Raw genomic sequence first — 26,347 nt, forward strand, 5'->3', positions numbered from 1 at the left:
TGAAGGTCATGATTATTCCAGTGAGGAAAAAGGAACAAAGAACTGCCAAGCCATCACTTTTAGGAATACACATGACCTTGGCCATGTCTGATGACTGTAAGAGGGGTTGCTGATAGAAAGATCTGCTTGTTTGAGTATCCATAGTCCACAAAGACAGCCCAGAGACAGGAGCTGTCTCTTCTGCAGGATTCTAGTGCATGCTCATATGGACGCACTATAGTGGATGGAACCAACCAGACCTGTCTCAGAGGCTACAGTCTTCACAGTTGCCCGACTCAGCCCAGGGCAGGGGCTATGGTCAGCCATTTCCTCTCTGGAGCTTTCTTTTTCAAAAGTTCTCATATGGGAAAATCTGCAATAAACTACACCCTGGCATGATGACAGCTAAGAGATGGTCTCTCACTACAAAGAGCATAGTAGCAATATAGATGATTTCTTGAAGGGATAAAGTGGGGTGCTATATTTTGGCCATTCCCTAGGGAAGTAGGAATTATATCACTTTAGATTTCATTATCACATACTCATATCATGAACAACCAGATAACCATTAAAAGTTTTTTTAAGGCCTGAATGCTGAAAATCGGAGTTTTCTTCTTCCCTTCCATTTTTTACTATTTCCCATGTTAACATATCATGGTAATATTTTGTATGATTATCAAAACACCACTGATCATTTTTAAAGTCTTTTTGATTATAGTGACCTAATCAGCTTTTAATGAGTCATGTTTTCTTATTGACTCGGAGTTGATGGAGTTAAAATTTGATCCATGTTTACCTCGAACCCCATGATTTAAGTTCAGGATCAAAGAGGCTCTGAAACATCTTTCAAAACCAAAAGGCTTAGGAACCCAGAACCCACTAGCAGATGAATCCATTCAGGCTTTTAAAGCTTTGTTTTATTTAATTTTTTTGCAAAATTTTTTCTGAGGTCATTATAATGTAACTGACCAAAACAAAGCCTGGACGTCAATAAAGGTTATTATTCTTCAGTTAAATTTTTCACTTAAGTCTCTGAGGGCTGGTCTGCCTCTCTAAACTCGACTGTATTTCCAGTTTCATATAATGGATCTGTTCTGGGAACATTGTGAAACTGATTAGAATCACGATTAAAATGTAAAAGAAGACTTAGTGTTTAAAGGAAACTTCTGATAAATTGTATTTTTATAAAAATAATCAACTCCATATACACTTTTAAATCTGGCTTTTTAAAGACACAAAATGTTGCTAAATTTCACCATACCCTTTGCCATACACTACATATTACAGATTTCGAAGTCCCCTTTCCTTGTATCCAAATTTCACCCCCATCTCTAAGACAGTAACCTGATTTACTGCCATGGGTTCCTACTTCTAAAATCCTATTGGGTGTTTTCAGCAGGTGGAAAGGTCTGAGTAAGCAAACTGGGCATGGAAATAAAGCTAGTTTACTTAATCTCTTGCATGTCTGGGTACATTAAAAAAAAAAAAAAGATAGAGCAAAATATATTCTCTGCATTACCTATTCCAGGTTGTAATGTATTAGCTACAATTAATAATAACAGATATAAATATATAGCAAGGACTGATTATTTCTAGAATTTATCAATGTAATTAAACTAATGTGCAAATATAAATCTGAGTCAAAAAACCCGAGAACCTTCTATTTTTCAAATTTATTTGCTTATGAACAAAGAAGGAAAGGGGACTCTTTTAAAATATGAACTCATAGATAAATGATAATGACCAAGGATGTCAGCATATGGAAGGAAGAAGTCTTCACATACCCTGGCACTTTGTCGGTTCACTTTCTTCTCCTCGTCGGGAAGTGGAGGCATTGGGTAGGGGTATTTTCTGCTGGAAGCAATAGACCCAGTTGATGAAGAAGGAGACTTGGCAGGAGATAAAGTCCTGAGACATTGAGAACACATGAAATATTATGTGATTGCCTAATATCTTTTGCAAGTATCTGAAAATTGGGTTCAGAATAAACCCTCTAATTTCTATTTTCATAGGCTATTATTGCAAAGGTTTAGCTATCAGGAGATAATCTGTCATTTGCAATGCTGGAATACTGGCATGCGAGAATTTTATCTTTCCAATTTCATAACTGTAATGGGTTGCCTAAATGTTGGTATACAGAATCATACTTTTCAACTAGAAAGCCAATTATGCAGTTTCCTATAGAATAGATAAAAAGCTAAAATGGAGAAGGGATAAAATTATTCTAAGAGCTCATAATGGTAAATTACATGTACAGCATATCAATATTCTGCCTTATATTTACCATTTAACCTAAAAGATATTTTTAGTAGTTATTCCAATTATATCTTTAAGGTCCGAAAATACAATACAATTGATACATTTATTAGTTGCTAAGTCACACACCAGTTTACACAAAACTCATGCATTCAGAGACCAGTGTGTTAGTTGTGAAAGAACAAAGGCAAATACAGAGGTTTTAATAATAAATTAGTAAACATGCAAGCAGTAAGGAGTGCAGAGTTCCAGCCAAACAAAGAGTCTGATGAGAACATACAAAAATGGCCTGATTAGTCCCTAAAATTCACATTTCTGTACAGGGGATGATTCTAAGCCATAAAAGTAGATCTTGATAACTCATGTACGGTATACTTGTCACGTCAATAAGGTGGCTACATTTTATTGACTGGGATTTTACTAAAACTAAAACAAAACACAATGCCAAGAACCCTTCCTATCTGGATAACGTGTTTTCTCTTCTTCATCATGGAGATACTCCATATGAAAGATCTGCATAAGTGCTTGGTGTATTATGCTGTTCTTGTTTGATTCAGCATGTGCCTAAGCTGAGCACACTGGAAGAGCCCATTATCTACCATCTTGTCTTTAAAGTGAAAACAACAGCTGAGAGTGAAAAGAGTCAACTTACACCATGTCAATGGGAAATAGATGTGATAATGTGGCAGCCGCTATCCACTCACAGATGTTACTACTACGGATCTGTGACTCCTCAATTCCTGGTGCAAGGTGGTCACGAGCCACACCACTGACCTGGTTACACTGGCATGTTAAAGCACCTGCACTCCTTCCAGTAGGATGCACCTGCATCCCATGAGTGACGGTCTCAGCCCGGAAGGGTTGGTAGTGGGGTGATACTGGGTGGGGGAAGGCCTACTACCTACACTGCATGCAACAGCATAAAGATGTCTTTTTTTTTTCTCCTTTATTTAAAATTTTAGTTCTAGTGCATATTTTACCCTTTGCTTGGGTTCTGCTATAATTTTCAAATCAGTTTCTATTTTATAGACACCAAATTCAAGCCAATCTTTTAAAATAATTTTTTCTATAAACCTCGAGATCAAAATGAACATTCTTGCTGAATTTTAAGAATCATGAGTTATTCGGTTTACTTTTAATCTGTAATTCCTAACGTTTCCTCTATTTTTAGAAAATGTCTACGACTGCTCCTTAGTGTGAACTGTTAGACTATTTCATCTGTTTTACTTCTCATGTGAATGCTCTCCACTGCGGAGCGGATGGGCGGAACTAAGACTATCAGTACTTCAGATCCTCCAAATCTGTTAATGCAATACACTACTGAAGTAGGTGTAAAATGAGGACAAACTGTTGTATTTAGGTATTTAAATACATCTTTCTAAAACAAGAGATATTAACCTGGGTTCAAATTTTCAGACTAATCACTATTGATAAGATAACTAAGTTCAAGAAAGCTAGTCAAGTACACAAACAGGTAAATCTCGGTTACTTCAGTGGATCATGCAAAACGAGTTTAATTTGCTGCAATATGTGTGCCCACAGCATGAGCTATTAGCTTATAGCTTCAAAGTCATGCCAGCCATTTGCTTGGCCAGGGGTCCAAATGACCAGCTTTGTTCACATACAAGGCAATCCCAATGAGGGGTGCTGAAAGGCCAGTCCTCCCCTCAAATATCTTTCCATGACCAAAGCCGATAATGAATTAAAACAAAACAGGAGGTATTTTCCAGAATCCCAGAGAAATTGCACACATACCACTTCCCACATAAACACACTAGTTAACTGGCACTTTGGACCTTCAGAGGGGAGAGAGGCCAAGCAGGATGGTTTTAGTCCCGTGAGGGGCTTTGGGTCCTGGAAGCTAAGTGGAGTGTGACAGAATAAAGGAGATTATCTTAGGGGGATGAGAGCACAAGATCAGGAGTCAGAATAAGAGTTGGGTAAATCAGTTTAGGGAAAACAAAAACAAACTCAACATTTCTCACAAATGTCTAAGAAAGACATTTCCTCAAAACCACCTCTAGGCCCTTTTCTGACTCTGGCTACTTGCCTAGTGTTTCCAATCTGGCTTTCACTGAAAACCAGGCACCAGCCCAGCTCACTCATTTACAAAGTAATCTTTGGACAAATGCTAACCATTATCATCACCATGTTTTTAAAAACCACAATAACTATAGTGGGTGCCATTTAGAATTACAGAATGAAACTATGTCTGTGTGCCAGTGGACTGTGATGTATCGTGGGGCTATCTCAGACTTCCTGGGCTTGCCTTTAGCAGATATGCCTACAAGGCCAATCTCAGTTAAGTTTTGCCCCCTAGAACAAGCTAAAACCAGGCCAGTCACATACATGGGACACAGGACCACCTCTTATTCATTTGGCTGTGTTTATATGCAAATTTTATAGTAGCCTAATCCAGAAAGATTTATAAAGACTCCTCGGATAGCTTGTAAGTAATCAATATCCACCCTGCTACTTTTATGTAATTACAGTGAAATGGAAAGGGAACAGTTTTTGGGGTCAGATAGAGCCGGGTTCGTAATTCTGGTTCTGACACTAGCCACACTACCTTGTTATTCTTTGTGCCTCAGTTTCCTCCATTTATAGAAAAGAAATAAGAATGTCTACATCTCATAATGTTGTGAGAAATAAAGGTACATAGTAGGCAATCAATACATGACCATTATTATTAATAGTTTCCTTTCAGAGTTACTGCATTTTCTATAAGGTCATGGAAGTGGACTCAAAAACCACTGATGAAGTGAGTAATCAATTCAATAAAACCCAAGAGTAAGGAGCTTCTAAGATCTTGTAAAGCTCTGTCACCAATGGAACTGCCCCAAGGATCTAGATGTTGGGAGAGAATGCTCTTGCTCCAACCCCACCCGCTCCCTCCTGATGTCCCGAACATATGCCAACAACTTGAGTGACTACTGTTATATGAGAATGGGGCAAGGGAGCACGACCGAGGCACTCTGATCGGTCGAAGCCTTTTGGCATTTGCTTTGCTCTTCTTAGTGATGTGGATACTATATTTTAAATGCTGGGCTGGATTTTGGACCAGTTTGCTACAGTCACAAAGTCCCCATCGTATTTTGATAAGGACGCTACAAACCTCACACTACACAGATGATTGATAAAGTGAACTTTGCCCTCATTGATGGATTTGGCAAGAGAAGTAATCCTAAATGACCTGATAGAGGAAGTAGACCCAAGCTTAAGCACAAACCAAGGTGTGGATGCACTTTGGGCCTCTTATGGGAGGCTTGCTTAGATGGAGAGTGGGTAAAATTCTCTCTGTTGCATTAGAATCATTGTGTTAAAACCCCTAAGGTATCTCACTTATTCACCACTTGCACAGAAATTCTGTATTGATTTTCAAGTCTGACCAATGTAACTCTTAACAACCCCAACATGACATAACTTATAACCCTCCACTGAATTCTATCTAGCCTCTAAACATAAATATGGATTTTTAATAATTAATTCTTAATGTGACTATCCATTGTAGGAACCCACATCTAATATTAAAAGAGGAGATAAAGGAACCTTCTAAAATTGCCCTTGCAGCTTTGCACGTGCAACCAGGGGTGCTAAAGCATTTCCCCATCCAAATTGCGTTTAGTCATGCAGCTTCTGGGCAGACCTGGGTGCTGATTTTAACAAATGTGAACTCTTCTCTAGGAGCCACATAAACTACTCAGCTCACCCAGGGGAGGTGAATCAACTCTTCCGGGGTACCATTTCATAAATTGTTGCTGCAAAAATGCTAAGTCCATTTAGGCATAAAAGCCCTAGCCCATAAGGGACCAAAGTCATTTTGTTTTGGTTCTATGGCTGATACCAATTACAATCTGCCCACAAGCCTGAGGAAGACAGAAAGGAGAAATAGAACTGCAGGTGAGCCAAGATTCCAAATAACACTGAAAACCATCTTACCTGTCTTCCTGACGTTGGCCATCTTGGGAGCTACAGGTGAGGGTGGGATGTTTGAATGTGAGTGTATGTATATGAGGTTCATTGGGAAAGTGGTAGAAGCGGAGGGACAGGGCAGGAGGGAAAGGTGGGGTATAAAAGCAGGATATATTTTTTTGTGAGCAGGCAGGGGTTATGCTTTCCTTGGGGCATATGCAAATGTATGAATCAAATTAAAATGCAGGTAAGTCTAATCATTTTCTCAAACTGTACATTTCTAAACTAAATGGTACACAGGAAGAGAAAGTCCACCTTATATGGGTGCTGAGAGTTAAATACACATACATATTTTTATATTCGTTAAATGTTGACCCAAGTCATGGCAATAAATAATCTGAAAGCTTATTGTTGTATTCAGAAGAGGTAGCAGTTGAGTCTATATTTCTTCTTTACATTAGTTGTCACAAAGTAGTCAGATAGAAAGTGAATATTTATTTCTAGGAAATCACGTTGGTATTATAAAGAGTGAAAAAATGCCTTTAAGAGCTCTTGGAAATTCTCGCTGACCTCTAATGTTACACAGAGCTGCAGTGAATTGAGTAAATTCACTAGATTCTGAAATGCACAGACACCCTGTCTGCTTTTTTCTGAATCAGGAACATTTCTGATCTACTTCCTGTTCTATGTGAAGTGTTAGGCAACATTTTTATTGGAATAAAAAATTCCTTAGATGCTCTGTTGCAAATCTGTAAAACACTTATCAGCACAGCCCTTCTCTGGCAGCAAATGGTTGTACTGAACAAATAAAGCCTAAACTCATTCCATACATGCTCATGTGGTCAATATTCTCTCAATAACTTTTGAATTACATCAAATCACAGTTGTTACTCGAAGTAAAATTCCACTACATTGCATTTAGTTTCTCCTCATGTTTTCCTTTGAGTTCTCATATTTTCATATGTACTATGCACTCTTAAGGCAGTAAGTAGGAAAAATGCACTATGGAACTACTAAATTCTAGAAATTAAATTGCTCAGGTTAATAGTGCTTCTTTATTAGTGGAAAGTATGTTTCATGCCCAAAGAACACTACGTAGCATAAAATGAAGAGAAAGCTACTAAAAAGCTCAAGATAGTGATAGAGACATGCACTAAATGGCAACCCTTTCAAATGGCTTCATTTGAAACATTCAGAAAAGAACTAGACTTGCTCACGAAGCCAAAAAAAGAGATCAAAAGGCAGCAAAGAAACAGGGACCCTTTTCCACCTCTGGGAACTTGTATTGGGAGATACAAGATAGAGAGCCAGTCACACTACAGTATTTGTATGTGCTGGGAGAGTTTGAAAAGGATATAAAATTAATTTATAAAATACCTAAAGTATGGTCCTTCAGTGTTTTTATTCACATCTTCTACCCACTTAGCTACATTATAGTCTCTTTTGAACCATGGATTTAAATACCTGCAGAAAGCAATGGAAGGAACAAAGAAAGCAGAACAAGATAGAAATCTGAAAATACACAGCACAAGCTTAGCAAGGATGTTCTTCACCCTCCAAATGCAAGTGACTATGGCAAATAAACCAGGATAGATGTTGGGTGATTATGAGGCAGTCTGTAACAATCACATGAGAATAAACTCAGCTACAACAAGGCTCAAGGCATTCTAAAATGTGTTCCACATTTCAGGAAAGCCTTTCCAGTGGTTTCCCAAAGTGACTCAGAAGTTCTCTTTCAATCATAACACTATTGGCAGTTCCATTAACCCACCTCCAAAGTGGCATTTTCCAGGCCACCTCTCATTTGGTTCTTTGGTTTTCAAATGATAATGTAATGGTGCTTTCTGAGAATATTCAGATGGCTGCATTTCCAACCTGATGTTTGGGCATATAACACCCCAAGAACCCTTCAAAGAAAGACTTTACATGGCCTCTTTCTCCTGATACCAGATCCCAAGCTGGAATTAACAAGAACGGTGCTCCAAATGGCTCTATAAGGAGGAGAAAAGCACCCAGTCTTCTAATCCTGGAGACCCAACACACATTAAGTATGGTCCAAACGCAGCTTGAAGCTGGGTTGAGTAATTATGGTGCAGCTGCAATGCTCCTTCCTCCTCTTGATACACTCCAGACTAAAGTATTTCCGTTTTCATTAGGAAACAGCACACAGAGGTTGCCTTCTGAGAGTCTGATCACCTTGTGAGTAACCATCAATGGATAGTAATGGTCTTAATTAGCATTTCCCTTATGGATCGGGCAAAGTCTCTGTCAGAATTACTGCACAAAGGAAAAATTTAAAAGCATTAAAATTGGGAGTGCAAGTTTTGTTTTTGTTTTGTTTTATTTTGTTTCAGAATTTTCTTTGACTTTTTACCCTGGGAGCCAACCCAAAGTACATCCCCTTAAAATTTGCCCATGTAAAATACAGTTTCAACAAATGTAGTCTTGAAAGAATTTGGAGGTTAAGTGAGTTTTCTCATTTAAAAAGTAACTTCTAGAGACACTATAGACAATGAAGATCCAAGCTCTATAAAACTTTTAAAGTTATTTGGAAACAAACCAAGGGAAATTATAAAATACACTCTTCGTTTGTGGTTAAAGTTTGCTTCTTTCTTCCATATTTAGCTTTAGTTTGTAAATACATTTAAGTCAAGAAGACATTTCCACAGTTAGATAAACAAATCTGATTATTTTTCCATAGTCCTTTCCCTTGTTTTTAGCTATAACCAATGTATAGCAAAAAATAAGATCATGAAGTTCCCTCCTGGGAGAAGGATTGGGGTCTTTTCATGCTTATAAGACCATTTTTGCTAAGACAAAATGGTCTTATAAGCATGAAAAGAACTGACTCAAGAACAACTCGCACTAGTTTTGCCTTTAACCACAATCATTGCCAACTTGTGCTTTTCACAGAGATAGCCAATTGAAAGTTGCATAAAGATTTCCACTGCGACTCTGAACAAAAATAATAAGTCAAAAAGCAAGTGCAGCCACAGATGAAGACTAGTGAACACTCTGGCCTGGGGAACCATAGAAAAAGCCCATGCAGCTGTTACAGGTGAAACACAGCCACACAGCAAACTGAATCACCCACAGGCGGTTGGCCACTTCCAGGAGGAGACATGAATTCCTTTCACTTTTTAGAAGCTCAACATTTTAGAAGCTCAAAGGACTGGTGTCATGGCTGTTCCATGAAACCTACAGCCAAATGGCTTGACTTGCATGTGATGGACCTTTTCCTCCGTCTCAGGGAGCGTTTCAGAAGGCTGTGGTCACTTTACTAGAGGTCACTGAAGAGAGCTCTCAATTGTTGTTCCTTCTGGGGATCTGCCCGTGAAAAGTGTCTTCACAGTGGGCTTCCTAATACCTCTAGGCTGTGATGGCTGAAGTGATGGAACTTTATCAAACAGCTATATACCTGCCTATGTGGCTTGACTTGGCTTGTAGCGCAACATGCAAAAAAAAAAATGCATTAGACAGGGTAGGAGAGCTCTTTGTGTTCTCCAGGATGGAAAGGCAGAAGAAAATTGGCTGGTGCTGGCTGGACCAGGACCACCTCTAAGCAAACGCTGGGGGTCAGTCAGACATTAAATGACCCTGTTCTCAGCCACGGAAGGGACTTGGAGATTAAGTGACAGCCCAGAATGAAGGGGCAGGTGGAGACTGACCTGTGATCCAGACTCCCTGTCTGGGGGCTGTCAGAGCCCCCTGGGCTTATGCCTTGGGATGGGACTGTCTGGGCGAGGGAGTGCCCAGGCTCAGGTGCTTGGGGCTCCCTCCTGTAAAAACACAATATATAATACAAAGTCTAAGCCAAAACCTTTTTTACATCATGTACAACAATGAGGAAGATGCAAAAGCTTTGAGTGTGAAAACAATACATTAAACAAGGACATTTAATGTTGTTAATTAGCAGAATATGCATTTGTGGTGCATGTTTTGTGTCCCAATGTTTCATCATCCTGTGGGATGATGAGATACTAAAAGGAACGTTGAAATAATGGACCTAATTATATCTCTTAATCTAAAAAATAAAAAAGATGTTTGTCCATGGTCTTTCTGCTCCTCATAGAGTCATACAAATGACGTTATATCATAAACAAATGAGATCATTTAACAAACATGAAAAATATAAAAAAAACTGTTAACATAATTCTTGCTATGCTATTAGAATTCCTTTTAAGAAAAAAATATATATATATGTATATAGTGCCTGTACAATAGGTATGTGAGAATGTGAGAATGGTGGTAAGCTTCACAGACTTGGCTCCGTTTAGGTAACATGAGTCATGTAACCCAAATATGAAAAGTCCTTAATAACTCTTCATAAAGATGATTCCACTATGATATCTTATTAACTATTATAACTTAATTATCTCACGGGTGAGATTTCTCAAGGACAATATTTATCACATGATATAAGTGGGAATTTATAGAAAATTAAAAAATAAGTGATTACTCTAGAAAATATTGTTATGGATTTTGCTAGACACCAAGTATTCTTCGGGTCCTAAACTCATAGCTTTAATATAATGTTAGATCTTTTTCCCTTCACTTAGGAGTTTTCAAAGCCTTGTTATAGGAAATACTGTTAGAATACTAAACAGTACACAAAGGAAGTTCTGAAGAACATTTGGCAGTTTTATCTATACTCTTGTAAGCAACTGAGATAAGCTAAGGAGCTCTTACCAGGTGACCTCATGCAAAACAAATCAAACAACATTCCAAGAAGAGTTTATCCACAATGAGTCCTAAAGCATCCACATGCTTTGGGAATTTATAAGATAAACTCTACCAGATTAGTTATTTATGATGGAGTTCTATGATGCCATTCTGGACCATGCAATGGTATTACTTGAACCTATCTATTGTTTCTATGGTAAAATATCCTCTAGTAAACTTTGACAAGTCACTTACAAGACAATACCATCAGCAGGAAGGTCCAAATTTCAGGGCAATGTTATTGTCCTGGACTGAAAAAGGCAGGTATATGATGGAGAAGCTAACATAAGTTTCTGACAAGCAGTTAACAAATACCTGCTATTCAGAATTTTTAAGAATTAAGGCATAAAGAAGCAATAGAGATCCTGGGAATAATAACTAGCACTGCAGTGAGATATCAGTAAAAAAAAAAAAAAAAAAAAAATTTAGATAAAAATTTAGGGTCAAAAAAGTGTGATTAATTAAAACCAGGTGGCAAAGTCCAAAAGGATAGCAAGGGTGTGTTTTATTCCATGATGAGAGATAAAGGTTTAAGGAAGCTTGGTTTCGCTTGTTACTTCATTAAGTGGAGAAACAAACAAACATGGGGTGTTCACCTCATTATATTATAAACTTAAATGTAACTTCAGACCCCATTCCCAGTTAAAAGAAAATGTGTGGCTATCATTCAAAATGGAGTGTTTCGCATTTAGTGACAATGATTCCGTTAAAGAGCAAGTTCAGGTAAATGCCCTTTTAAAAATGTCCTCAGAAGGAAAATCTAAAAGAGAAACTAACTAACTCCATTAGTCTGAGAGAATGCTTAGATTACAGCCATGAGGCCCCCAGAGCGGTGGTTCCACACTGTGAGCAGGAGCATGCTCCAGTACGGTGGGGGTTCCCCCCGATGCTTCTAGGCTGTGAGAGTATTGGGGAGAGGAAGGGTGACCCCTCTGAAATGGCTGGACCCCCGGTGATGAGAAGAAAGGAATGTTATCAAAATTCCCTTCAAACGGAACCAAGACACCACAATGGCAGGTTACTGGAGGAAAAAGCCTGCGGGGAGGGTGAGACCCCACTATCAGTGATTATTGGTATGGGCACAGTTGCGGAGATGCCTACGTAAAAGAGAAAAGCCATGGTTAATTTTAAAACTGCAAAAAAAAAAAAAAAATTAAAAAGACACAACCAAGACCTGAGGCATGGTTTATAGTTCTTTGACGATCCAGTTAATTAACTTTTCACTAAACTGCACGGGACCTCAGAAATGCCTTTTTCCATTAGAGGTTCAGACTTACTCAGTTGAATTAGACCGAGGTCTAAATCTTTTGCCTCTGATTTTCTTTCTGTTGCCTCCCAGGTTACCTGAAAAAGATGGTTTATAGCTAGATTTGAATATAAATAAATAATCGCCATATATTTAACAACATGGTATTTCAAGTGGATGTAATTCACAACCCAGAACACAAGGCTTTATAGCTCTGCACAGCCTTCTCACTGTGTCTAGCACACTGGTGCTATCAAATCCCATCATTCCCCATCCAAGAAAAAAGAATTGGCTCATAATAAGTGCCCTCTTCTCTATTGGGAGAAGAAGAGCTAAAGAGCTTACAGAGAAGAACAAGTGCTTAGAACCAGGGACCATAAAATATAGAACTTGGGTTCTGTGAACAGTTGGATTCAGAATGCCACCTTATACCTTGCCAGGAGTTACTTCGAGGTCTCCCATTTTCACAGATGTCTGAAATATGTTTTGTGTCTGGGATCCTTTCACTCCAAGAATGAGAGAGTCCATTAGACCTGAAATTGAAAATGTATATATATTGTTCAAAAATATAATCAAATGAATGTTTTGAAATCAGTAAGCAAAATTTCTAAGCATTGCTGTGTGTTAAATAAATCAAGAAAGAAAAAAATCTGAAATGAAAGAATGAAGAGAACATGAAAGTCTTCGTGAAGAAGGCAGAATTACGCAACATTCAATTTAAGAAAAGTCAAATACAGTGGCACCCCATTACAATAGTTAAAATTGAAAAGTATCATGATACAGCACAAGCCAATTACATTCCCCGAAACACAACTTCTTATAGCAAATTCACTACATACTTCAGGTATATAACCCAAGCAGTAGAGTTATAATGGGGTCCCACCATAGATGTTTCTTAATTGTAAAGCAATGGTTTCCATTCAAATATTATGAGAACACAGACTTCTGAGAGGTTTCATTAAGATTTCCTCTATTGAAACTTGCAAACCTTTATCAGAATAATATTAAGGTTTTCTTAAACAATAAAATTATTTTCTGAGAATAGGCATTTTTCCCACAAATAAGTCTTCCCCAAATGTAGTACTGTTAGTTAACTGTCCGATAACTGAACTGTATGATGTTTATCATGGAAGTGTCACTCACAAAGCCCATGTACCATAAAGCCCTCTGCTATTTGTGTCCTGCCATCTTACAGTGAATTGTCTACAAGAAGTGAAATTTACATACCTACCTTGTACCACATAAGAAAAGTATTTTAACAACTATATAAACTTAGGAGTCACATAATTTGATACCATTTTTAACTGCTTAAAAGTCATAACTCATTGAGATCTTGCTAAAATCTGGATATTATTCAAATCAATATTTTAAGCTCTTCTTGAGGTATTTTAAAAAATAGCACTATGCTTAAAATCTTTTCCATGTATCATCCCAGTTAACTGCTAATAATGACGGTTTTAAAAGGAAACTTCTACTGATGAATAAAACTAAATGAAACTCAGCATAATTATATATTAATTTAATATATATAAAAACTTTTTGAACATCCTTTGCTAAATATAGAATGATTCCTATTTTGTACAAAAGGACAACAGAAATTTTCCTGGAATCCACTGATTTCTCCACTTCTTTACCATGATATTTAATTTAAAATTATTTGACCAAGAAAATATTTATATGCTGAAAGAATTTAAGTAAATTTTATTCTCTTGGCCAAAAAGCCCCCAATAAATCAAAAAACTAAAATTTTTGAAACAGTCTTCCTTTGAATTGTATTCCTTATGCAAAAACTAATAATTTTACTTTTGCTTTAAGCTATGTTATCTGAGTAAAAACACTCCTTCATGCTTGAGACACTTACATAAAAGCAGAGTTCACAGATCTCACTAATTCCTTCTATTATCCTTCCTGATTATTTATAGAGTGAGATCCACTATAGAATTTTTACAGATAATTCACTCTGTTTAGAACTCCAGAAAAAAAATCATGTTTCTTCTCAATAAACTAGCAAGTTTCCTTTTAATCTACAAAGTACTTACTGTGCCCAAAGTAATGCACGGGGCTATCAAATCTATTTTTTCTATACATTACCCCTTTCCAACAATTTTAAAGAAACTGTTCCATAGGAATATTTTAACTTCCTTCAATGTGAATGTAGGTCTCATTTCCTAAACCATTCCAACTATTTATATCTTCTATCAGTTTATTTCGTCAAGCAGGTATAAAGCATGCAGATTTTAAATGGTCTTATACACCTTAAGATCCTGGGGCAACACTACAGCATCAAAGTTTAAGACATAAATATATTAACCCCGCCGATACTATTATAAGATTCACAAACATTATATATACTTAAATTAATTTGGCAATCAAGCTCTAAGTAACAAAGTCTAGAAATAATCATTCCAGGAATAAAAGGCAAAATCATAATATTCAAATATGATTCACAGAGAAGCGATCTTTTTTCACAGCAAGCTTAGCTTTGATATATTTAAAATTAAAAAATAGTCAACGCAGCATTCATATTAAAAAATTTATTTTAACAAATGCTTTTATTGAAGCATGACAGTAACCTTTTTCTTTGACTACCAAACATGACATAAAGCTCACCATTTAAAAAATATTAAAATACTATATATAGTTTCTTAAGCCATATAAGAGCAAGACTGAAAAACCCTAGGGTTTCTGTATATATTTAAAGTTATTATTTGTTTAGTTTTATTTTGTTTGGATTTCTGGCCTGATTTGCTAAACAAGTGGTTCTGAGCATATGGCATTTTGAAGCAGAGTAATCAAAGAATAAAGGATACCATTTTTTAACATTCAAGAAAGAAGGAAGAAGTAATCAAACCTGCTGCAAAATAATGAAATGTTCTGACTAATGGAATAATGTGTGATGGAACAGGTAGAAATCTGAAAATGCGACAGAAAAGCAGACCTCTTCTTAGAACTAGATGCTGAGTTTGTGCTGACTCCAGGAGGAATGTCGCTATAAAAAGAGTCACCATCTCCAGGCTTTTTTACATAATCTCCCTGGGGTAACTGTCTAAGGCATAATAAACATTTCAGAGTCAGAAAACAAGACACACACACATGAACACAGACATATACAAATATTATTTTAGGAAAAAAGAGGTAGGGATAATGATCTACATGAATCAAACCTATAACAACACATAAGATTATTAATAAATGTGACAAGTTAAATTCATTCTAACTGTAGATCAGAAATGCAATCACTGAAGTCTATTCAGTCTAGATGGATAAAACCTTGCTTCAAGGGAAAAATATAGTCAATGAGGTTCTTCATTGTAACTTCTTTATACTTGGAGATGTTAACTACAGTTTTGTCTTAAAAAAAAAAAAAAATAGTGCCAAAGAAGATATACTGGGGCAGACAGTCCTTGCCCAGAAAAGGCATAGTTTTTTTCACCATGGTGAATAAACTATTCATGATTTCTAAACATTCTATAATGTAACTTTGGCCTTAAAATAACTGACCAATTTCTAAGCTATGTTCTATAATTTAGTCCAAATAAATTCTTATCAGAGTTCTTTGCTCAATTTGGAACCTCAATGTTCATTTAACAGAAATATGAAGAAACTGAAAAAGATTCGAAGGTGAGTCAAAAATATATAATTCTCTAACTGCATAGTAGAATATGTAAAGGAAGATAATTTAGCAAAAGGAAGGAAGAGTTAAAAAAAATAACCGAATTCTTGTTGAGACTCTAGAAGGATATTTATAGGTAGTTTGGTGGGTGACCTTGGTTCTCTATCTCCACTGTAGAGGGGTTCAACAAGGGAAAATTTATTTAATGTGCCCTATTACTGACTTCACTCACTCTGATTTTGAATTAACTAAAATTGGAACCGATTTTTATTACTTCTCTTAAAGAATAGGGTAGAAAACTTTAGATCAAACCACCTAGTCAGCTCTCCTTCCTCAGTAGCTAATCTGGTCATTTGCCAATACGTGGCCCCCACGCAGACAATTGAATCTCAAATTTGATTCAGTCTCATTCAGTACTATGGTCAGAGGTGCCATAAACTAGTGTTGGATGGAGAATTTTAAACAGAGCTGTACTTAAATAGATACACATTTGCTAACTCCTTTTCCCATCTGGTTTTTCTTTAGTTACCATGCTAGTCATGGTTACTTGCTGACACTAAAGTCTATCCCAAAAATGCCACTTTCAAATGTTTGTTTCCTTATATGGTTTACCATACTGTTTTAAATGTTCAAAACATTTGGCCATTCATTCTTCTAAATGACCAAATACCCTTTCTCATATTATTTCAATCCTATATATTCACATCTCTACACAAATCTAAAGATTTTTCAACTGATATAAAGCACATATATTAATTTGTATGATTAAATCTACTCTTCCCCTTTAAAGAAAGTTGAATTTCTCATTAGATTTGTATGTTGATACATATTCCTTCAAAATATTTTTAATTCTTAAGTGACTTCAGCTCATAATTTTAATCTTTCTTTTTCCTGGTACATTACAAAAACATTAATTCTATAGAAAAAATAAAACAATTCCCCCATATTTATAATGTTAATAAAACAGGACAAATGATCTTTTTATGCAAGAGAGCTTTAATCTCTGCAATCATTATTTTCTGGCTTGCCTATCAATTAGTCTACCAATGCTTGAAAAATGCTCTCAGTAAAATCAGAGTTGTCTATGTTGCCTCAAGGAGGAAACTTCTGTTTTGTATCAAACTCATATTTATAAAAGAATGCCAGAGGATATCCCATCAACATCACATTTCCAACAATAATCTTTATGGTAACAAATCATTTTTGTCACTATTACTTTTAATGAAAGTTTTCTGAGCTGATGAGAAGTGCCTTGCTAAATTTAAATTAAAGATAAGTTCCAACTACGCTTGACTTTTCCCACTAATCAGTTCCCCCAAATTACCTTCTTCTTACGTGGTTCTGGCATTCAGGCATTCACCAAGGCCTCACTTAGCTGACAGCGCAGGCTTATATGGACCACCTCTCACAATAGACAACACTCAGTATTTTTTCGCAACTGAGCATGTTTACCACTCCTTCAACTTCATTGCTCTGTAATATGTTGTCATCTTTTATGCGTGTGCAAACATCTTAAATGCTATACATATCATAAACTGTAGGCTTCAGTGAGAGGCTTGGAAGGGAGTTTAAGGTCAACGACTTTCTGGGACACAGCCCTGTTTTTAACATGCCAGGAAGATTTGATTCTCACCTAGATTGTGAAGTCTCCAAAATACAGAAACTTCTCTGCATTCTCTTTAAAATTCTACAAAGAATACACTGTAACTTTCTGCACATTGTAAATGCAAAATCTTAATGATTATTCGCTTTGTTAAAGATCTCAAGAATATTTAACATCTTTCACCAACCAGAAATTTACCCTTTTTTCAATATTACATATTAGAACAAACCTATTTCTTCTTGTTTAACCTTTAGTGGAGATAGACAATATCAGGTCCCCATGATCGAAAAATAACATTTCATCATTTGTTATAAAAAATCATAAATGACCAAGTAAACGATCTCTTTAAAAGCTGAATTTTAAAGCTGAATTTAATTTTCTAGTCTTTATGGCTTTCTTCTTCAACTTTGCTGATTCCATAGAATTCTGGAATCTAGTATGACTACCACATGAGGTGTCCTGACCTGTGCTAAGTTTTATAATGGGAAAATTACCTCATATTTCCCATATTACATGTAAATATCTTAGACATGTACATGAATTTTTAAATAATGACCAAAATTTATTTAATTAAATTCTTCTTTCTCAAAAAGGATCCCTGTTATGAGAGAAGTATGATCTTTCCTACAAGGGTCCAATGAATCGCAATGTGTAACAATAATCTTTGCACATATTCAAAATGAGAATATAATGAAAAAAAATTAAGTCTTAACCTTAATGCTGAAAGAGGTATTTCTCCAGTGCCTTATAAGTATCTGGACTGTCTATAATTGAAATTGTTACTTTACTTTTTAAGGAAATATTGTGTAATGTGTACCAAGTCGCACTGACAGATGTATGACTATCACTGAAATAATATAAAAACAAACTAAAGAAAGTTTGAAAAAAAAAAGGAGGGAGGTTCACAAGAGAAAATAAAGTGGTTAAAACAGGTGAGAGAAAAGAAATGGGGAAGAGGATTTCTGCTTAAGGTATAGATCAGTAAGATATGATCTGTTTATTCTATTTCACATTGATCATAATAATGTGTGTTCATTTCAGATAAAGGAAGAGAATATTTCAGCTGAATATAGGTGTTTTATAAATGCAAATTCAATTAACGTTTTCTTATTGTATTATTTGCAAACCTGCTTGAAAACTAAAATTCGAATTTATAATTCTTGTTATAAAATATACAGCTGCCAAGTCCAAAAGCAATTATGCTAAAATATAAACAATGGCATCAACTGAAAATATTATGGAGATCTTCTTTCCTGGATATTTTAAAGAAAAAGATCAACAGCCATCCTAACTACATGATGTATAAGAATTATCCATGGCTCCTCAGTCCCATGGTCCTACCCTTCACAATATGACACTGGCAGACGGACGTAAAGTGCTATCACTCATATATGAGGTTCTGCCTCCACCTGCCCCAGGATGAGGCTTTTATTTTTCATTAAGCAATTTGTAAACAAAAAGAAAAAAATAGGTTTGTTCCTTATCTTTTCGTCAGACCTGCAATTAAGCCTATCACCCATTCCTTCATATAATGAAAACCCTGAGGACACGTTTTCCAGAGGAAAAGTTGACAAGGTTATCAGGTTCTTTCACAGAATCACTTGCCTGACCTCTCCAATAATTTGAAAGTTATGTCCAATTTGGCATTTCTGAGCCGTTACATTATTAATATGGATCTGATAACTGGCTACCTATTTAATATGGTCTTACATTTAGTGTCAAAGCCAACCTTTATGTTCATCAACTCTTTCGCTAGCTCAACCAGTACGTGTGGGCCCTGCTTATGTCAATGAATGCTGCCTTCCTTTTTGAGAACAACCATCTCCACCTTTCATGTAAAGATCAGAGAAACACAAAGTCTTCAGAGACTACATACTGATCGCTTCTTTTACAATAATGCTTTCCAGATTATGAAGTTTATCTGATTTTAGAGTTGAGGAAAGTTTAAATGATTTCCCAAGACCACATCTGAGCAAATGGATTTCTGATTCCTTGTCGCTTGGTTCTCCCATTATGGAACCTCAAAGAAAAACCTAATTTAAAGGCAAGGACAACTCAAAATTCTTATTTCTGCTTTCTGGCATTCTTTGAAACTGGGCACATCTTTATTTGAATATCTGCAGATATTTTTACAAAATTGTAAATTTCTTAATGCATGCTTTGGTCTGTTAGCCTTACCATCTTCTCTATAAACACTAACACATATTCTCAAAAAGGAAAATCCTTTTTATACATTCACAACTTCTTGATCTAAAGTCCATTCTTTGTTTCTTCTCCTTTGTGAGAATTATTGTACGGACCTAAGATTTATTAGCTATGGACAAGGACAAAAATAAATACAGGTTGTGTTAAAATAAATCAAAATATATAAAATAAATGTTTGCTGAAGATGTAGCAACTCTCAAAATATGAACTAAATTCCAAAAGAGTAGTCAGATTGATGAAATGATTCAGTAATACTAGGAGGCAAGAAATTATATCAGGTACATATAGAAGAGTCTTAATGTAAAATTTTTCTTACCTAAACCTATCCATACATTGAATTAGAATAGGAAATTGGTACAGTTTTACATAGCAGTCATTTTTTTGTAGTATAGACAATTCCTTTATTCTGGATAGTATCCCTGGTGAGAACATGTCTTAGAGTACTGTTTTAGTTTTGCTTATGTTACCTATTTGTGATATTTTACTTTCCTTTTTATATAGTCAGCAATATTAAATTACATTATAGCCTTAGCTCCTATGGAAATGGAGCTGAATCATCAATGTTTATCTTACTAGCCTAATTCTACTTTTCACTCAAGAAAGCCACCAAACTTAGATTTCCGAAATGACTGATCGGCTTCTACCCAACAGAAAACTTAAAAGGCTCCAACTCTTCTCCAGTGTTTTAAGATACAAGAGTTCAAATCATGGCACAAAAAAATCTAGTCGTTTTAAATTTCAATTAATTTTGCCTCAGTTTTAGTTGTTCCATTAATGAGTTAGTTATTCCAGGGCAAGGTCAATATTTTCTAATATCTATGTTAACTGACCAGGATCTCAGGTGGTACCCTGTGAGCATCATTTATTTACAGAGATTCTGTAGACACTTATGACCAAAGCCTTATTGGAATTTTATATTACAATGTGGAAGGGAAGAGAAAAGTTTACAATTTTAATTTGTGAAAAATTGAAAGCTGTAGTTGGGGCTTGAAAAAGTCTCACCAGGTTTATTACATCTTATTCCTAATCTGCCACAGGCATTTAATAAAACAGTAGGAAAAGTTAAATAAGTAGGAATCTGCAAAGATATCTCGAGTACAAAACTATATGATGTACAAGACCTGGTCTGAATTATCAATTTCTAGGATATTTAAAATTTTTTTGTATCAATAGCTAATATCATTAGTAATTTTGTGAATGTGAAAAGTAAAGGGTGTACCTCAATACGGGCTAATTTAAATTTATTTAAAAATAGGCAATTTTTACAGAACTACATAAATGAGTTGTATCCCTTTTGACACTGTTGCTTACACATAGATTTTAAGGCTATGATGAAAGGGGTGCCTCACTTTATGGGCTTTTTGTTTAAAAAAAAAGTATAGTGAACAATCAAAGATTCCAACTATGCAAATTATTTCTTTAACTACCTGTGCAATTACCTAATCGGTAAAAAAATATTTCCTTATGCAGAGATTAAACAGGCTCATCAAGTGCCAGGACGTTCTCTTGACCTGTGCCCATAAAATTTTATCACTTACAAATGAAAGTTACTGACATGACAACAGTAACAAATAAAAAATAAATCCCCTCAGAAAGTATAAGGCAATAAGAGTGTTATAAACATGAAGGGAAGCTAACTAATGTAAACAAAGGTGACACCTCAACAGAGGAAGTTTGTTTTAGATGGAAGAAAATTAATTTCCAAATATAGTACCATAAAAGTAACACAAATAAGAACTTTTATTAATTGTAGTATTGTTGGATGAAAGAACCATTAAAATTAAATAATGATAGATATGTTTTAAATTAATAAATTCCACAGCACCACTATTAAAATGATCATTTTGAGGTCATAAAAAAAATTAAGATTAGTTTATAATCGCTACAGCATAAAAACAAAGTAAACTTGATTTATAATTGCATGTATAAATTCCAAAGATGCTAATAAGATGTAAACCTTTCAGTTACATGTTCAGATTATTCTCATCACATACCTCTGTTCTCGATAGTTTCTTTTCATGGATAAGATGAGAGGGGGGAAGAAAAAGAATTAGTTACCTATGAAAGTATATTAAGAAAGCACTATATATAAAAGCACTAGGATTTATTGAAAGGTCTCCACTAGAGGGTTCTGAATTGCAGAATTAAAATGGGGAATACAAATAGTCACACAAACACAAATTTTACTTATCTTTAGGAGAAGTGACACCAAAGGGTTAATGACAATATTTTCAAATATTTCTAAAGCATAAAAAATTCCATTATTAAAGAGTAACTTTTCTCAATATCAATTATATCATATTAAATATTTAACAATGTTCTAAAGCCAACCCTATTTCGAATACAGGTTTTCAGATATGTATATTGATTTAAATAATAAATTTAAGTAATCAAGTTACTTATATAAATTACCTGTGTTTTCATAAAAATAAAAATCATAATTTATTCCTTTTTAGTTACAGTATATATCTTAATCTAAAGCTTTTCCTAAGAATTTAAAATAGAAGAACATAAATGAACACTAGAACATTTTATTTCGTCATTTATGATAAATTAGAGTGAGTTAATTCACAGCTATTATGGACCTCCTAAGTTATTACTACTTACAAGCTTAACGTTTAGCAACACTTTGTTCAAAGTTTGGTCTCTGTTTTTTATTGGGCCATATACTAAAATAAAATTACATGAGTTTTAAAATAAACCAATCTTAAAAATGTTTCTAGAGGGTATGGTAGTGAGGCACCAATGACTTTTATGTATAACTCAAAAGAGTTCATTTTTAACTTTCTAAATTAAATTTAAAAAAATGTTAATATTTTGAAGATGTGTTAGAAAGGCCAAGCAACTGAGTAGTGGGCTCCTTCCTCCAAGATCAAAATCAAGTTCCACACGAATCTGTAGCATCTTTATCTATCTATTCTGAGCACCCAATAAGTATCTTGTTTAATAACAAGCTCATGAGGGTAAATGTGCTAATTAGTTACTCATTATTTTTCATTCCTGAAACCATCAGATGGAGGGGGAAATAAGCCCAGAATCTTTCTATTCAACACATTTTGCTTTTTATTCTCTCAATCTGATTACCTGAGCAATCCACCTGTTCCTAATGAGTATTCCTCATTTTCTATTCGGCTTAGAGAAGGGGTAGAAAGTTTAATTGGAAGGATTAATGAGAAAATGAGTTCTGTCTCTAAATCTAATTCTTGAATTTTAAATAGAATATGAAATATCATATTCATGAATTTAATTCCTGTATTAAAATTTTCTACATTCTCATTCTATTTTTAAACATATTCTGAATAAGTTTAGTAGCACTAAAACTACATCATTTAGGTTCAAATTATTTATGAAGAGGATACTGCAGAATGAACATGATTTGTCTTTTTCCTTAATGAATCTGAAAAATATATATGTTCAGAAATAAAGAAAAAGCAATGACACCTCAAAAGAATTTCATAAAAATAAGAAATGATATACAGAAAGAAGAATTTTTAATTAAAATCATTAAAACATTAACGCAGGTCATTTTATTAGTAATAGGAGTTATTTAGGTTTTATATTTTCCAAAAGGTAATCTTTTCCAAGACTATAAAAATGAAATAACAATTTGTATCAGTAGGTGGCAGAAAAATCACACAACACAGAACTAACAATTTTGCTTTCCCTTTTCACATGACCAAGTGAAACCACTTACTTCAAAACAACAATGCTTGTGAAGACAATTACTACCTAAGTATTGTATCACAGAAGTCAAAGATATTGTGCAGCTCCAAGAGGGGGCTAATTCACCTGAGGTGTGAGGGGAGATCAAACAATAACTATACAGAAAAGCATTCTTTTCAGACATATAATTTTATAACTCCAAATGTTATGCTGAAATCAGCCTGGGCAAATATAAGAATACAATATATCTAATGACCTGCAGATCAAAGAAGCCCATAGGTATTGAGCATCTTCTATGAGATGGTACAGGGCTACATACTCATTTAATCAGGGCAAACCATTACTATTATGCTATGCTCTCCTTCGCTATGCTATGCTATATTAACTATGCTATGTTAAACTTTACTATGCTATCCGTGCTATTTGTTAATATAGCCTTTCTCAAATGTCTTTCTGTATTTTAATGCCTGTAGCACACAAAGTAACTGCTCTCTTCAGGCTATGAAACTCAGGGTTTGACCTCACCTTTTAAAGGTGTTTCCATTGATTCAATTGGTTTAAGACCATGTCAGGTGATATTAATAATAGCATACAATTACATAGTGCCTAGTCTATTAAAAGATTTGGGGTAATTTTAAAGTATGAAATATTCTAATTCCCTAGTCTTTTAGTGAACTAAGTTTGATCTATGTGAGGGGGAAAATGCTATAAAGTGAGGTCAAGCCTAGAATGCTTAGCAAAAGTTACAGGACTCCCAAATGGAGAAACATTCTAGGCCCAGGGACTTGAAATATCATCAGAGATCAGCAGAATTTTGATTTTTAACTTGAAATATTAAAGAGAATTTAAGGTTTGCCATGATTTTTAATTTATTAAAATCAAATAAGTTATTTGAATATAAATAAATTTTTCATGTTATAAGATTGAAATACTTAGGGAAATGGAACATATTAATCTTATGTTTGGAATGTTTGAAATCATTTACTTAGCTAAATGCTCAAGGAGATCTAATTTCCAAAAGTTATATATCATAACTTTTTAAAATTTATAAATAGAACCAAAAAATTGTCAGCTGAACTTTGAAGCTTAAGAAGAATAAGACTTTTAAAAGCTTTAACTTAAAAATTGAATTTTAATTTTAACGAACATTTCTGAACAGCCTTTTCTTCACACAAAAACACCCACATAGTTTTTAAACAGTGCCTCCACACATGTTGTGAAGATAAAGAGGTTTTGCCTTTAGCATGATGCACGGACATAGCAAGCACTCAGCAACAGATCTCCCGCTGCTGTTCTTGTTGATGTGACTCTTATTAAAGCTCTATGCTCTCTGACTATCTTGCCTAGCTTTCTGGTATGAGTTTAAGTCAAGGGAAGACTTGAGTCACTAAAGAGCAAACAAACATAACCTCTGTAAAAGACACAATTTTGATTGATTTTACTTCAATGGTTTTAAGACAATATTCAGTACTTTTTGAATAAACAGAAGGTATCTCAAGATCTAAAAAAATGATAAATTATCATTACCTTTAATCATGCTAAGCACAATCACCAACTGAGTGTAGAACCAGACTGATTTTCATTGCAAGTATTTTTATCCAATGATAAAAAACTTCCCAGATGTTTAATTCATTTAAACAAAATGTTTAAAAGTATATTTTGACAGTAAAAATACTGAGATGTTTCACTTACTTATAACCCCATGCAGTTATTCCTAATATGAGGGCCAGCACTAAAATGGTGCCAGCAATTATGCCTATTATGATATTGGTACCAGCAACACCTGTGGGGAAAAAACAATGAAGATCAGTGTATACAATTGAAATTTTGATATAAAAATCTTTCAGGAACTTTATTCTCCAGATTTGTAATCATCACACGAACAACATTATTTAAAAATATTTTTTAAAGTGCGTATTTTTTTAAAGGGAAGAAAAATCAACCATAATTTATCAATGGGAATCAATTGCTTTTTTTAAAAAAATTATTTGTGTATGTTCTCTTTTAATTCTTTTCCAAGTGTATTTTGCATTATTGTATTTTCCACGTACTTTTATGGAAAATATGATGAGGACATCGAACTAAAAGAAAGAATAAAGAAGAGGGGCTACATGGCATAGCACCTGTTAGGGAGGAATACTTAGAAATCCACATCCATTTTGACCCTGACCTCTTCCTCAAATATTCTAGAAATGTCATTTTTCATATCACTACATTCTGATAACGAAAGCAAGGTCCTTATTGCTCTCAGGTGTGTGTGTGTGTGTGTGTGTGTGTGTGTGTGAGAGAGATATTTTGTCTCTCAATGTAAAGATAAGCTTCTTATGGGAGAAAACACGTCCACATGTTTATATAACCAGTGCTCAAGTGGTAAGGATGTTAAAAGCACTGGGCTTGTACTTCCCAATTTTGGCAATGATGACCATGGCACATTCTAGAAAAGAAAAACCAAAGGAAAAGAGAGAGTAAGGTGAGCTGGAGATTGGTACTGGTGAAGCATGAGAGCCACGCAGCATCAGACTGGCAGAGGGCCAGGGCAGGGCTGAAGCTCAGAACTCAGTAATGGCATTGTGTGTCAGCATCCCGTCAGGCAGGCTGAGATGCAATCTTTAAGGGCATCTTGGCAGTGAAAGTGCCCCAGTGAGTTGAAGTCTTGGTCAACAAGCCCAAGTGAGGGCCCAAGAGCAGAAAAGGTAGATTGGAGGCCTGGCTCTGATCCCAGGAGACTTGTTTTGGTGATAATGACTTACACCACATGTTTAAATCACCCAGTCTGTTTCACCCAGAGCACCTCAGCTCTCTCTCTCCTTATCTGCTGCACTCCTGAGGCATCCTTCTAAGATCAGTAATTATGGGCAACTGGTGCAAATTCCAATTCCCTATGACTAAAGAGGTGGCCTCTCTGCCTAGGAGCCCTCCATAGTCAGGTTAGACTTCAGGACTAGTGCATCTGAAGAGACTGGCAGACTCCACCCTGCCCAGGTCCTGGTGGATGCTGATGCCAGAGGACCCCTGGATCATTAGGATTTTCATACTCTAAGACCCAGCATGTCTGTCTCCCCTTCCTTTTCTTCTGGGAATTTAACAGGAATCAAAAAACTTGGGTGCTAGTCTTGATTATTTCTAATTAATGATATGACTTTTAACA

The 26,347-nt window shown here is 35.2% G+C and overlaps 1 protein-coding gene across 17 annotated transcripts in view; it reads right to left on the reverse strand.

Moving 5' to 3' along the window:
• The window catches only part of ADAM22 (ADAM metallopeptidase domain 22), a 210,618-nt gene that overhangs the window by 7,783 nt on the left and 176,488 nt on the right, over positions 1-26,347 (reverse strand). For 2 of the 17 annotated variants that reach the window (XM_039878169.1, XM_039878168.1), the window contains exons 25-32: positions 24,892-24,982; positions 21,531-21,548; positions 14,967-15,161; positions 12,548-12,648; positions 12,147-12,213; positions 9,816-9,926; positions 7,525-7,611; positions 1,764-1,887 (exon numbers count right to left, since the gene is read on the reverse strand). In XM_039878169.1, coding sequence (XP_039734103.1) covers positions 1,764-1,887; positions 7,525-7,611; positions 9,816-9,926; positions 12,147-12,213; positions 12,548-12,648; positions 14,967-15,161; positions 21,531-21,548; positions 24,892-24,982 — 794 coding nt within the window. Of the gene's footprint in view, positions 1-1,763; positions 1,888-7,524; positions 7,612-9,815; positions 9,927-12,146; positions 12,214-12,547; positions 12,649-14,966; positions 15,162-21,530; positions 21,549-24,891; positions 24,983-26,347 lie in introns of those variants that run through there. The other 15 variants (XM_039878172.1, XM_039878171.1, XM_039878178.1 and 12 more) reach the window with 11 other exon arrangements.

This window comes from Pteropus medius, unplaced genomic scaffold, assembly GCF_902729225.1.
Source record: "Pteropus medius unplaced genomic scaffold, Ma_sr-lr_union100, whole genome shotgun sequence".
NCBI classification, from domain to species: Eukaryota; Metazoa; Chordata; class Mammalia; order Chiroptera; family Pteropodidae; genus Pteropus; species Pteropus medius.